The sequence below is a fragment of the Silurus aristotelis genome, assembly GCF_946808225.1.
Source record: "Silurus aristotelis genome assembly, chromosome: 2".
Taxonomy (NCBI): Eukaryota; Metazoa; Chordata; class Actinopteri; order Siluriformes; family Siluridae; genus Silurus; species Silurus aristotelis.
In genome coordinates, this window is record NC_139575.1 from 9,774,127 (window position 1) to 9,788,417 (window position 14,291).

The 14,291-nt window shown below is 38.7% G+C and overlaps 1 protein-coding gene across 9 annotated transcripts in view; it reads right to left on the reverse strand.

Annotated features, from left to right (window-relative positions):
• The window catches only part of mast2 (microtubule associated serine/threonine kinase 2), a 149,038-nt gene that overhangs the window by 23,172 nt on the left and 111,575 nt on the right, over positions 1 to 14,291 (reverse strand). For 6 of the 9 annotated variants that reach the window (XM_083565455.1, XM_083565456.1, XM_083565463.1 and 3 more), the window contains 4 exons: positions 11,934 to 12,025; positions 4,029 to 4,104; positions 3,377 to 3,397; positions 1,922 to 2,000 (listed from right to left, as the gene is read on the reverse strand). In XM_083565455.1, the coding sequence (XP_083421581.1) occupies positions 1,922 to 2,000; positions 3,377 to 3,397; positions 4,029 to 4,104; positions 11,934 to 12,025 (268 nt within the window). The remainder of the gene's footprint in view (positions 1 to 1,921; positions 2,001 to 3,376; positions 3,398 to 4,028; positions 4,105 to 11,933; positions 12,026 to 14,291) is intronic. The other 3 variants (XM_083565458.1, XM_083565462.1, XM_083565459.1) reach the window with 1 other exon arrangement.

Here is a 14,291-nt window from a genome sequence, read left to right on the forward strand (position 1 = left end):
TAGTATTTATTGTCTCCAAACAGCAAATATGGTCAGTGTTATAGACGTTATTTTTCCTATTGTTATTTACCTAAAGAACATCTATAAATGAAAACTTGATTTAGCTATGCAAAGACAGAGCTGTGAAGAGTGGCACCACCAGTTATTTTGTATGTTATATGTTTAGGGGGCAATTACTTTTTCACAGAGGGCCAGGCAGGTTTGGACAGCTCCCCCCTTAAAGGAATTACTCGGGTTATATTTATATTTGGCAAGTTATTTAAAACACTAACGACTAGAGCGGAGCAGCTTCTCATTTCTGAAACAGCCGTGGTGGAAGACGGATCCTGTGGTCATGGAAAAGATGCGACTCTGTTTCAGAAGGGTCAAATTATGGGTCTTTTGAGGAGACTGCGATGACTAACTGAGTAAAGAACTGTCCAATGCATAAAAAAATTTAAAAAATCAGAAATGTTGCTGAAATGATCTTGAATCTTGAATAAACCTTTGGTGGAGTCGAGTTTGAGAAAAGGTACAGGAGAACTTGCAGCTGTGTTTAATTGTGAACGTTTCCACTTTACTGCGAACGCAACTCAAGGGATTGGAACTAAACAGCTGTATAGCCTTAGAGAAAACCATTTATCAGTGGGGCTAATCTTAAAATAAAATCTCTAGGCAGCATATAATTGGTCTCTAAAGCAATAGAAAAAGGTCATGTGGTCTGATGAGTCCAGATTTACTCTGTTCCATTGTGCCTAGTGCCACCCGTACCAGCCTGCGGGGGCAGTGTTATGATCTGGGGTTGTTTCAGTTGGTCAGGTATAAGTTCAGCAATGTGTTGTGAGACATCATTTTCACACTGTGCCAGCGGTCCGCGAGTGGGGGAGGGGGTGAACTTTTGCCTGTCTCGCCTCCTTTTCTAGCACCGAACCAGTGAGTGTGTTACTGTACACACATATGGACTGGCCAACACAGAATCCAAAACTTAAACCCTGCTGACAATATTTGGAGTAAACAGAAATCTGTCTCCAATCGTCAGTACAAGATCTTTTATATACAGCCGGCTTAAAGCTGGATAGCCAGCACACACAAGCAAAATGTCTACAGGATTTTCTTTTATATCTCCAGGCAATTTAGATAGAAAAATGATATGGCAGATTGAGATTTATTTTTTACTCAATTTTGTCTCACCTACAGGAGCTGGTTCTCCCCCACTGCACAACGTTGGTCACATCTGAGAGGGTAAGGACTGACACGCAATTCCTCGAAGATATGAAATCTGTCACTGCTTCTTGCTGAACTACTGCTCTTGATGCGACACAGGTCAGCTTAGTGAGAGAACTAACTGCTCCGCTTTCCTAACGCAAAGCCACCTGACCATCTGAGCGCCGAAACCAATAGCACGCTGTCCATCCCATCCAAAGCAATTAAACTCGTCATCTGAGAGCGACAGGGAAAATCATATACCCCATGCTGAGGAATCTCATCAAAACAGGCTCCTGTGTTGCTTTTTATTTTTATTATTGGTTTTAATTTGAGCATGTGAAACATATTGACTTCATGTCATGTGTTTAAATGTTAAGCTGTTCTTTAAAGGAGGAAAAAGGAAAAAAAAGAAAAGCACATGGGTTAAGGGGGGGGGGGCTTGATAGATAGCAGGCTGAGCAAGACTGATGTGGCTTGAGAATTGAGCAGTCTAACAATCAGAGCTTTCGAAGAAGACGCATCGATACGAGTCGGTGGTGCTTCATCAGGCTAAGGAAAGCCGCATCAAAGCTGCAGGTTTTCCCAAAACACTCAGAGATACACCACGAGGGGGAAAACATGGCAAATCAAATGCAACTATGATGTATTTGTCTAAAGGCTATTTACAGGCGTGCGGCACAAAAAAAACTTTCAAAAGTGCGCACACACACACACACACACACACTGCTGTACTCACTGAGACTGTTGAGCTGGGGGTGTTGGTTCCATACCCTGAAGAGGGCAGTGAGGCAAGAGACCAACGCCGGCCATCCGTCCTACAACACGTTCAAAGAACAACGATGAACCGAGTGCAATATCACTACCTACATAAGCTTATTGATGTCTTTGACAACTCAATAACAATCAGCTGGACCAGATACCAGACATTAGAAATATAAAGCAGATGTTTAAAGCCAAACCGAACAAAAAGTGGTTTTATGGTTCCATGATTTTAGCACAAACAAAAGCATTTTTATAACGTGCAGCATAAACAGTGGCGTGACAGTGACGGAAACGTTAACATGGAACACGATGGAACACAAAACTCGCACATGCGCATGTTAGAATCTGAAAGCTGTGCAGAGATTTTCAGATCGAGGCTAACTTGCGTTAAAAAGAATAATGAACGAAAATTCAATAAAGCCATTTTCAAACTATAAACCGAAACACAACAGGAAGAAATGGGTTTCTGATCCCTTGGGTGGTTCAATAACGTCATTTACTGTCTAATAACATTTCATCCATGTCTTTTGTGTCATCTGATCCAATTCCCAAGACTTATCACTACACTCATTAGTGCTATGGCCAAAAATCTACATAACGGTTATCATGTGTATACTGAATATCAGCATATGCTAAAATCTTTGAGTATTTGATATGCTAGGGACATATTTACTAACTGATACTTTTAGTACTACCAGGTGCCTAATGAACAAATAAAAACTGAAAGCAGGGTTCGTGGGGTTCATTTATATTAATCTTTAAATGCAATTTATTAAATGTGCATAGAAGAAAAAGAGAAAAAGCAAACACTGAGCTTGCTCCAACTTAAAATCGGCTTCATCAGTGGACATCTATTCTTTGAAAAAAAAAAATGTGTAAATAAAAAGTATATTTTTAATCATGAGCATCTGTACATTTGAATTCAACAGCAAGACTAAAGTTATACTGGAACAACCCTGTAGCAGGTGATCCATTCTCTAAGTTCAGTTAAGGCTCTGGGTTACTGATGGAAAGGTCAGGGGTTCAAGCCCCGGTATCGCCAAGCTGCCACTCTCGGGCTCTTGAGCAAGGCCCTTAACCCTCTGTGCTCCAGGGGGTGCTGTAACATGGCTGACAAGCTGGGATATGCGAAGAAAAGAATTTCACTATGCTGTAATGTATATCTGACCAATAAAAGCTATTCTTCTCTTCTATATTACCATGAAGCAGATGAATACAGATGCCAGTTAACACTTTCACTACTACTACATGCAGAGATCAATTACATTTGTCTATAATAACTACAACTTATAGTTCATCCACAAGTAAAACAAATGCAGGTTTAATAGTAGTGTAAGTAAATGGCGTGACTTAGTGGCTTAATAAAGTAAAGGGTGATGACACGTGAGAGTGATGCTGAAAACACAGGTAGAATGATGGGAAAAGGTACCTGTCAGCCCTGTGCCCGTGACTGTGAGGGAAAGAGGACAGGATTAACTGGCGTGTGTGTGTGTGTGTGTGTGTGTGTGTGTGTGTATAAATGTAATGCTTTATATTTGAGTTTTTTAGAGAGTGTTGCTCCTCGCCACAGTCAACAATGGCTCTCCTTGTTAAGGACAAACTTACAATTATAAGTAACAAAGTAACTGTGTAAAGCTCATTTGAGACAATGTCTATTGTTAAAAGCGCTAGAGGAATAAAAATGAATAAATATTTTTCCCCTCTAGGTGAGTTCCATCATTCTCCATTAGGTGGCACTCTCGCTCTACCGACACAACAGTGCTTTTGTAGTTCACAGCATGCAGTTTAAACGATTCTTTTTTCCTTTCAATGAGAACAGCGTTTCTGTCTTGCCCTCTTTCCCAGAGTTAATTCGTTATCATCTTGTCTGCAGCTCTGAACAGATTCACTCATTAACTTGCGCCTCGTCGTTCTTTAAAGCTACACAGAAAGATGGGAAATGCTACGACATAATTACAACAGGCTGATTAACGGCTGGCAGACGAGACACAAAGACCGCCGCTGAACTCTGAATGGCAGGTGATGAAGTGTCATTTCTCTGAATGTGTACAGAGATATCCGGTGCTGTGTGGGTCACTTACCTGCGGGTGGGCACGAAGGAGAAGTGGGCTGCCGTGTTGGGGGAGAAATTGCGTGGGCTGTCCAGTGGGCTGCTCCCTACAGACACACACACAGAAAATCAGCCATGACTTCACGGTTTGGGGGAAGAAATGCAAAGCATAAAATTGCTTGTTTTTTATTAACACGTTTTATTAGTAACATTAGTGAACACCAGGTTACATTTTTAAAACCAGTTTAAATAAAGTATCTGCTTAATTTAAATAAAATATTAAATAAAAATAAAATTAATACATTTTTAAAAATACATTTAATCAAATGAATGCAATACTTTATTATATTGATTAAATTGAGTGAGTAAATTGGCACAAATTAAATTGATTAAATAAAAGAAAAAAATGTATAATTTAACATTTGTTTGGCCCCATTTGTGTGTGTGTGTGTGTGAGTGTGTGTGTGAGTGTGTGTGTGCGCACTTAAGAATTAATATTTAATTTCCTAAAAATATGATGTACTTAATTGATCTACTTATTTCAACAGACTTTCATATGGAGAATCTGTAGCCACAGTGACACTGCGCTAACTCTAGTTTCTTTTTTATACCTCCTTTGATTTATGCAACCAAAAGCCCTATGAATTTGTGTACGGTTTCACCCCAAATTTCAACAATGATTTACAGTAGACTTTTTTTTTTTTGCTTTCTTTGCTCATTTATACTGATATACAACCTACACAGTTTAAAAAATAAAAAAAAAAAGAAAGAAAAAGAAGATGATGGCTTTAATAAAATTTAGAATTATTTTTTTTTTATCTCAATACTACTGCCATCATAAATTGAACATGCAGTTAAAAAGAAATCACAAGGTAAAGTATAAGGGACAACTAATCTCTCTATTGATGGAGGCCTCACATAGAGAGAGGGGAGAGAAAAAGAAAGCGTTTTCATCATTTGTTGCAGAAAGCTTCTCTGGCGATCGATTTGTTCTATGCTCCCAGGCAAAAAGCTTTGGAGAACACTGCTCAAAGACGAGCTAAATTGGCTATAAATCTCTAACCTTCCAGAACCCGTGCCTGTTTTTTTTTTTTTTGTGCAGGATTTATAAAGAAAAACTCAAAGCCAGACTTCAGCCTGTGGAAAAGCATTAATCCTCAGGCGTCATTAATCAATCCAGTCAATCCGAGCGGTGTGTGCGCCGGCACCCGTCTGAGGGTCTGACGCTGAGGTCACACCCTCCTGCATTAATTATGCATTTGCCGAGCGGCCGAGGCTGAAATCTTAAATATTAATGGATGCATATTTCTTTGTCAAGAAGTGTCCAGGAACAGCTGGGAGCACACAGAACAGTGTATCCTTCACACCAACGTGGGGATTTTAAAAACAAACCGGGTCACAGAGGGACTATTAGTACAGGGAGGAAATGACTCGTGATACAAAGCAACATAAGGGTATGAGAGCAGACTACAATGAGGAAAACTCATATTTGGAGTCGTATCGCTTTACCAGCTGCTAGAAAGAGACATGGAAGATCAATTGTGTGAAATTTTGACCACATTTCTCAAATATATAGAAATTACAGTAGAGTACAGAGCAATCGTTTTTTTGCTCGTTTTTTCATTATTAGTGTTAATATTCGTGAATATCAACTGTTTACATTCAACATTTAAATAGAATATTTAATAATTCAATACACTTTTTTATTATATTGATTCAATTAAATAAGCATCTTTCGGCTTCTCCCACTAGGGGTCGCCTGATTAATCAATTAAATTGGCACAAATCAAATTGATTAAATGAAAAATTTGTTAGACCCTATTTAAGTAATACAGATGTGAACTGTTTTTGTGTGTTTTACATATTAAAATCTCTAAAGATATGATTTACTAAACTGTTCTACTTATTTTCATTCATTCACTCCCTCAATATGTGGATTTTCCCTTGGACATTAAAGGCTAAAGAACCTAAAGAAGAGCAGCTAAAGCTAGGGATTCTTTAGCATTTTTATGCAGTCGCAAAACAAATCTTGTTTCCGGTACGGAGCGAGGTGCCACAGTGACACTGCGGTAACTCTAGTTTCTTTTTATACCACTGGCATTGTTGTGCATGTTTTTAAGTTCAATTATAATTGTTAGGAAGTTTTCTGTAATGTATATCTGACCAATCTAGTATATCTGACCAATCTTTCCTCTCTAGCTCGAAGGACCATATAAGGATTTTCACTATCTGGTGTGCGCTGATCGGGATTGTACTCACCCCAGCGTATTAGTCAAAACACGGTACGGGATTCAGAACACTCAACTTTACTGGGTATTGAATTATGAGGTGATTCTTGAGGTGATCTGTTAGCTGCTGAAAGGCCACTGCTAAATGACCAGTGCTGAGTGACAGGTTGCACGATGTCGAATGGCCACTAGACAATGACTACTCCTTTGTTGTTGTTGTGATGTTTTATGGCGGTTTTGCAGACCAACGAAAAGGTGCATTACAATACTCTTGATGGAGGACGGTGCACTGTGATGTCATAGGTAGCGTGTCATTGCTTGGTAAACTGTATGTCTGCCTCTAGTGGTGAAGCATGGAAATACAACTAGATGGGAATTCTTTCATACAATAACAACAACAAATGTGCTGAAAGTGCAAGGCAGAGACAAAAACTTGCGGTCCGTCACTTATTGTAACTATGTTAATAAAAAAAAAATTTATAAAAAAATACAAAAAATAGGATTGCATTCAGTACACCAAAAACTCCGTACTGAATAATTTCAATACGAATACGTGTACCGTTACACCTCTACTGACCACAGAAGCATGTTATTCTTCTCTTCTTGGCCAACCATAGACAAAGTGAATGCATTTCACATTGGGTGGTAATTAAACACCATTATTCTTCAGTACACACAGCAACTGCCTTAATTCAACATCAAGGTCAATGAAGATGACTCCAGCATTAAGACTAATATGTTTGGATAAGGTTCGTTACTTTAATTATGAGCCACGGCCTTCCTTGATTTTCCGTTTTCCTCGCTGAAACGATCGAGACCGACTAACCTTTCCTCTTCAGCCAAACATTTCTGTCAAAGAAAATAATGGCACCCCGAAACTAAATCTAAAATGTCTACCGAATCTGTACTGTTTCACGTGTCATATAAAACTTAGTGATGATTATCGCAACTGGAAAACACAAAGCTTTTTATATACACAAACAAAAAAGGGAAAGAAAATATGGGTTTTATGCTTGGATATAAAGAGTACCGTATTTTTCGGACTATAAGCCGCTACTTTTTTCCCACGCTTCGAACCCTGCAGCTAAAACAACGAAGCGGCTAATTTATGGATTTTTCCCGGTTTCACAAAAAACTAAGCACCAAAACATCAGACCAATGAAATTGTCGAACGGGTTCAGGTGAACCAATAAAACTTCTTATATTAAATCAGATGCGCTCCCACTGAATCGGGCCGCACCACATCATAAATATGGTTCAGGTTCCTCTGACGTTTGACCTGCTGCTCACTCGGACTGTCTACAGGAAATGCGAATCATTCGTCACGCTGAAAACAACCGGGCATGAAAAAACACTTCACCTGTGTTCTGAGCTGCACGGCATCGGGAGAAAAGCTTCACCGATGGTGATTTTTATACACACGACGATGCCAAAAGAAAAACTCTCGAGAGAAATAGTTGTGAAAGGAAGCAGGAAGACAGTGAACAATGACATTCTTGGTAGGCTACTGTTTAGATACACACCGTGTAACAGACACTGTCTTTCATTTAAGCCTGTGTAAAGTTCATTAGTTTTAGTGTAGACAGCGGCTTATACACAGGTGCGGCTTATTTATGTTCAAAATAAAAATCTTTGTCAAATTCAGTGGCTTATATATGGGTGCGCTTAATAGTCCGGAAATTACGGTAGTTCTCATTTACTATTGTTAGATTGTATACCAGCTGTGATTGATCATAAATCTGGGACACTATAAAGCCAATACACGATGCTTGTAAATCAATGTGATCTAACATGGTGGTACAAAGCATAATTTTTTGGATAGATCTTTAATTATAATAATTCTGGAATTGACTGCATATGAATGCACAAAGAAAGGGGACATGCACGTCAATCTGCAGTGCACAGGAAGCAGTGTGGGAAACATGCTGAGAGAGGAATCAGCCTGCTGCCTGCTTGTGACAGATTGGAGTGCAGTACTGCTCACTAGCGCATGGGTAGGCAATGAAAAAAAAAAAGACTTTTTCAATTCTAGCGTACGTCTTCCGGCATAATACCAATCCTCTGTGTGCTTTTTACACTCCCCGCAGTAACGCTGCCTGCTTTGACAGCCGTGTAAGGACGGACTTCAGCTCTGTGCGGCCAAATTCGTTCGATTTGCTTCGCGCCTGCACCTGTTTCCTGCTCCGTCGTTTCCTCCTTAATTAATTCTTTCCCTTTTTTTCAATTCACTGTACTTCTGTGTCTCAATAGAGTTCGCCTCATTCTTTCCTTTCTGTTTTTCTATTCTGTTCATCGCTTCCTTCTCTTCTCTCTCTGCTGTGTGTGTGTGTGTGTGTGTTAAACACCGTGGTGTTAACGTATGTGTAAGAATCAGCGTGCAAAAACACCGTGCTGGTCAAAAACCGGGCAACAATTAAGCGCTACGACCCGAATCGTCACCTTGTCACGGGAATCGTTAACACAAATGCATTTTTTGGCATTACAGAGCAGAGATTGTGAGCGTTCTCATAACACCGTAATAAATTACACCTCAAATCACTGGCTGTTTAATTACAAGTGACAAAATTATTTTTACACCTCGTTGGCTGAGCAGTGGAGCCTCGCATGAATAACTTTCTGCTGTCATATCGATCGTCCTTATTCTCCCCCCGATATATGGTTAATAGGTCAAAAACATTAACTATATGGACAATAGTATTGGGACACCTGACTTTTCCGTGAAGGCATACAATTGTGCTGGGTGTCTTTGGATGCAGTAGCGTGAAATTTCCCTTCACTTGAACTTGGAGACCCAAAACCTCTTCCAGCAGATCGGAATCACAAGGTTTCGAGAGAAATATTGCTAAACTGGTGCTGTTCTGACCACGTCTGCGACCTCTTTACGAACAGCAAGTTAGAACGATTCTCGGCAAATCGGAGACAGAAGTCAGACATGACATACATCCGACAAACGCAGATGGAGCAACAAGTCGTCGCGGAAGAACCTTGATTAAAGATTACGAGACACCGGAAAGACCTTTGACGATCTCGACCTCGGAAAATGACGAAACCATTTAGCAACTTCTGCATAATGATCGCCGGTAAACAATCCACATGATCGTGTGTATAAAATCATCTGGCAAACATTTACGGGTTATTGATCACAGTGAATAAAGATGAATACAGTAACTATATGTTTATTGGGTAACTACCTGAAAATCAATGCTGTTTAAATATTTATAACTCACAAAATTAAACGTCAGTTTGTGTCTCTTTGTTCTCTGCTCCAAAACATGATCCAATTGGCACATATTAGTCAAAACACTGTCGTCTTCTTTCCGCCAAAATTGTGATTCGTGTTTGCTTTTTCATTTTATTTTCCAAACAAGGGAATTATATGTTTACAATTATTAAATGATCTTGTTTATGTGTATCGTTGGATCAGACTAACGCAGGCAAACCTTTTTTAAAGAACATCATTATCGAAAGCAAGCGGTGTGATTAACATATGTTTAACAACAGTACTCCATTTATGCTAATAAAGTACTGGCCAATTCTCAGTCGAGTTCTCCAGCTGCCTCCGTCCAATCAGCCAGGAAGGATGGAGGCTGCGTCTTCTGAGACATGTAAAGCCATTTTGGAGAAAAAAGTACTTCTTCCTATATGAGTTTGTTTGCTTGTTGTTTATTAATACCATGCCGGCATTGATGACTATTTCCATGGCAAGATCAAGGTGGGTATGATGAGATGTTCTAGATTTCAGTAGTTATATGGAGTCCTTTCGGTTTTATTTTCTGTAAGTATTCTAGTATTTTCTTTGATGATACATTTTGGAAGATTCCTACACATGTTCTTGGAGTACAAAAGCTGCCTTTTGTTTTTAAGTGTATTGCAGTCCATTAATGGTGTTTTAGTGTTTGTTTTACAGTGATGACTTTTTTTTCTCCTCATAGCAGGAAGTGAGTCTGGCGTGTCCAAAAAAAAGGCATCTTGTATATATGATTTGGTCGTGTCTGGCTTCAAAATGGAAGTTGAAATATTTATATTTGGGTTGATTTGATGTAGTTTGATATCTGTGCTCTAGTCCCATTTGCTTTCCTATGCAGTATGAGTTTATGGACGTGCACTATTGGCTAATGTCACTGTGATTTACAGTAAAAAAAAGAGTGTGCCCCTCACTTGAAGTATCTCTTTGACCTACTGGCTATAGATATCTGTAGCACCACTGGACAATAGAGATCACACAATGTTAATGTTTTTTTTTTTTTTACCAAATCTAACGGCATTTGCTCAGAATGAAAAAACAAGATGTTTATCTCTCTAATCGATAGTCAGCATATTTTAATACAAAGTACAGATAAAGGCATTCTATGAATCCTGTCGATGTCTCAGTGCTCAGCATGATGAATATCTAGTCACTACTTGAGTCAGCACTTCTCTATGTGAAACAGCTGCTCATCCTTATCTCTGTGTTAACCTGCAGTGTAGACACCAGGCCTTACACAGCAGCAGCATTTACATTTATCTTACATTTATCTCATTCATACATCTGAGTAGCTATGGGGTTAAGGGCCTTGCTAAGGGCCTGAGCGTCTGACCTCAACTCTATTGAATACCTTTGAGGTGAATGTGAGCGCTGACTGCACCCACGGCCTCCTCACCCCCTACATCAGTACTGAATTTACTAACACCCTTGTAGCTTAATGAACTCAAATATCCACAATCACACTCCAAAATCTAGTGGAACATCTTCCCAGTAGAGTGGAGTTTATTATATCAACAAATCAGGACTTCATGTGGAATGGATGTGGTCAGGTGTCCATGTAGAATAGACAGCTTCACTGTGCCTGTTACAATATTCTTCATTTGTGCATGTTACAATATTATTTTTTAGTTGCTTGCTTTCCATCATTTGAGATTTAATTTAAAATCGAATATTAATGAATGCTGAATAAATCAGCGGTGCATCAGCAATTAATATGCAGCCACATGTAAAAACAGAGAACCCTGATATGAGCAGGTGTTTTCAGATGCTTCAGTTTAATAATAACCCAAAGTGGTTGATTATACTGGTCTTGATGCAAAATGAGTTTCAAAGAAAGATGGGGGAAAAAAAAAAAGAAAAAAAAGCTACAATTTAATATCCATTTAGAATGGTTGATTATCCTAATCTTATCAAGTCAAAATAAGTTTCAAAGATCGAAAGAAAGAAAGAAAGAAAGAAAGAAAGAAAGAAAGAAAGAAAGAAAGAAAGAAAGAAAGAAAGAAAAAGAAATAAGAGCTACAATTTAAGAATCACTCAGAATTATACTATTCTTATCAAGTCAAAATAAGTTTCAAAGATCAAAAGAAAGAAAAATCAAAAGAAAGAAAGAGCTACAATTAAATAATCACTCAGAATTATACTAATCTTATCAAGTCTAAATGAGTTTCAAAGATCAAAAGAAAGAAAAATCAAAAGAAAGAAAGATCTACAATTAAATAATCACTCAGAATTATACTAATCTTATCAAGTCAAAATGAGTTTCAAAGAAAGAAAGAAAGAAAGAGCTACAATTTAAGAATCACTCAGATTTATACTATTCTTATCAAGTCAAAAATGAGGTTGAACGAAAGAAAGCAAAAAAGCAAAAAAGAAAGAAAGAAAGAAATCTTGCTTTTTTTTAGAAACTGAAAGTGAATACAGCATCTACATGGATGTGATGAATAAAAGTGTGTAATTTCTTTACCGGTATGTCCATGTAGTGGTGAATGAGGTCTGGGGAGAGTGGGAGACGTGCTGGAGGTCACTATCAGGCTCTTCCTGTTGCTTGTCCGACAACTTGAAAGGGAAAAAACAAAAAACAAAAAAAACAGCACAATGTTACATATATGCACATCCACACTTCGTACACATATCTCAGGAAGCCACTCTGAACTGACCTCGTAAAACCCATTACAATTGAGAAAAAAAACACTTTCTAAACCACTCCTTCAGGTCCAAAACAAAAAGCCAGAAGGTTCGAGTGCCCCCTCCTGCGAGAGTCCTATTTTAGCAGGAATAAAAGCACTAATAGTCCAGTTTTCTTTTTCTGTGCTTCTCTCCCACTGGTGTAAATGGTAAAAGCCTCATCAGAGCTGATGGAGGAGAAAAAGCTTTACAGCAGTTCCACTCGAGAGCCGTCTCCAGCTGCTCTACCACCACCTCAAACTCCACTGGACAGACGCTGACTGCACAACACCTTCTTAAAGAGGAGCAGAACCATCACCGTGTTAGCAACAGTAGATCTTTTCCTGAATCCAACACACACATACACAGATTATACCTCAGATATCGAGAAGTAATCAGTAAAAACCTATTGTTTTTTATTTTCATTCCAATCTCTTTACACAAGCAAAGATGTGAGAGCTAAATACTACTTAATGTCTTCTTCCAAAGGACATCAGGCATCAAATAACTACTTTTTATTTCATGGATCATTTATTTCTTTTTATTTTATTTCGGCTTCATAATTAAAGCACTGGTTATCATTTTAGTCCACAGCATTACAAATCGACACTGTGTTGTGCAATTGGTAAAGCGAAGAACAGATAAAACGGACGAATATGTCCCAAGCGAACGTATGGATTTGGAAACTGTTCTCCAAAACCGAGTGTAGATGTAGTGCTAAACATAAAGCATTCATTGTTCACTAATACAAAACGGAATGAAAAAGTCACACTTGACTCTATATAAGATCATTTGTGGGCATCACATCAAATCCACACAAAATAACACATTTGCCGATTTTCGTTTGGCTCGGGTTTTTGCCCTGTAGCTTATTTTTTCATCTCTTTGTCCACGAAAAATGTCAAAAAGACAGTTTCGTTCACTTCTTTCATACGGCAAAGGAACCAAACTAGTGGCACTTCAGTCAGGTTCATTGATGGTGACATGGTGGATCATCTTTTATCTTCTCTCTCACCCTCTAGAGGCCGCTCTCGTAATGACAGTGGACCCTCACAGCTGTTACAGCAACAGACGCAACCCGGAAAAACTATCGGTACGGATTTTTGCGGAGAGTTCCAGAAATCGACCATCAGTACCGATTGAAAACCGATGAATCGGTCGACCTCTAATTTAGATCGTTCTTATTGAAAGGGAACTGCAATAGTGTATGACCACAACTGTAACGAGACAAATCTCAGAAACCACGGCATTCTCACCTAAACAAACAGAGTTAATAGAAATCTATTAATAGAAAATAATCAACCCTTAAAATTTAAGCTCCGATTTTCATCATGCCGCATCAGGTAATTGATTAGCTTTCTTTAAGTGTGTGTCCTGTTTTATTCTTTAAAGAAGAACCATTTAAAAACATACAATTCCAGGCCGGATTTACAACCTTTTACAGAAGGCATTAGAGTCATTAACCTGCAGGTGTTTTAGGATGTATACAAATGCTGTGCCACATCTCTACAACACAAGCAACAACTGGCAAACAAGTTAAATGATAAACTATGTGCTTTTACACACATGAAACAACTTCTTTGTCTCTTCACACTCAGTAAACACCTTTTTAACACGCCCAGCAGGAGGGCGCGTTGCCAAAGGCCTGTATTAACCGCTTCAAAAACCTAATGAGTCCAGTGTGCGGAGTAGAGACGGGGCTGATCGTGCCGAAACGACACGCTGTCAGCCAAATTAAAAGGAACAGAACTGGAGTAGAAAGCCATGCTGCATTAGCATACTAATAACTTATGCAGCTGTGGCGAGTTCATGTGGATAAAACGAACGTTAGGGTTTAATTACAGTAATTCGCCACAGAAAACCGGTCCAAGCATCCAAAATAGCAAGAAGGACTGGATTAAATCGGAGAGAGGTTTTAATTCATTCGACTGGAGTTTCGGTTCTTTCTGATGAAGCGGAATACTGCTTATAATTATAAAGCAGGAAATAGTTTTAACTCTCTGGTGTGAGTATATAATTATACAAGTTTAAACATACATTAGATCACACTAAGGTCAAGTTCATATTGGCTGAACCTTCACTAATTATACTTCATTCTGTTCAGGTTTCTTAGGGTATAGTGTGTTTTGGTGAACTGGGATGTTTGGATGCTGCTACT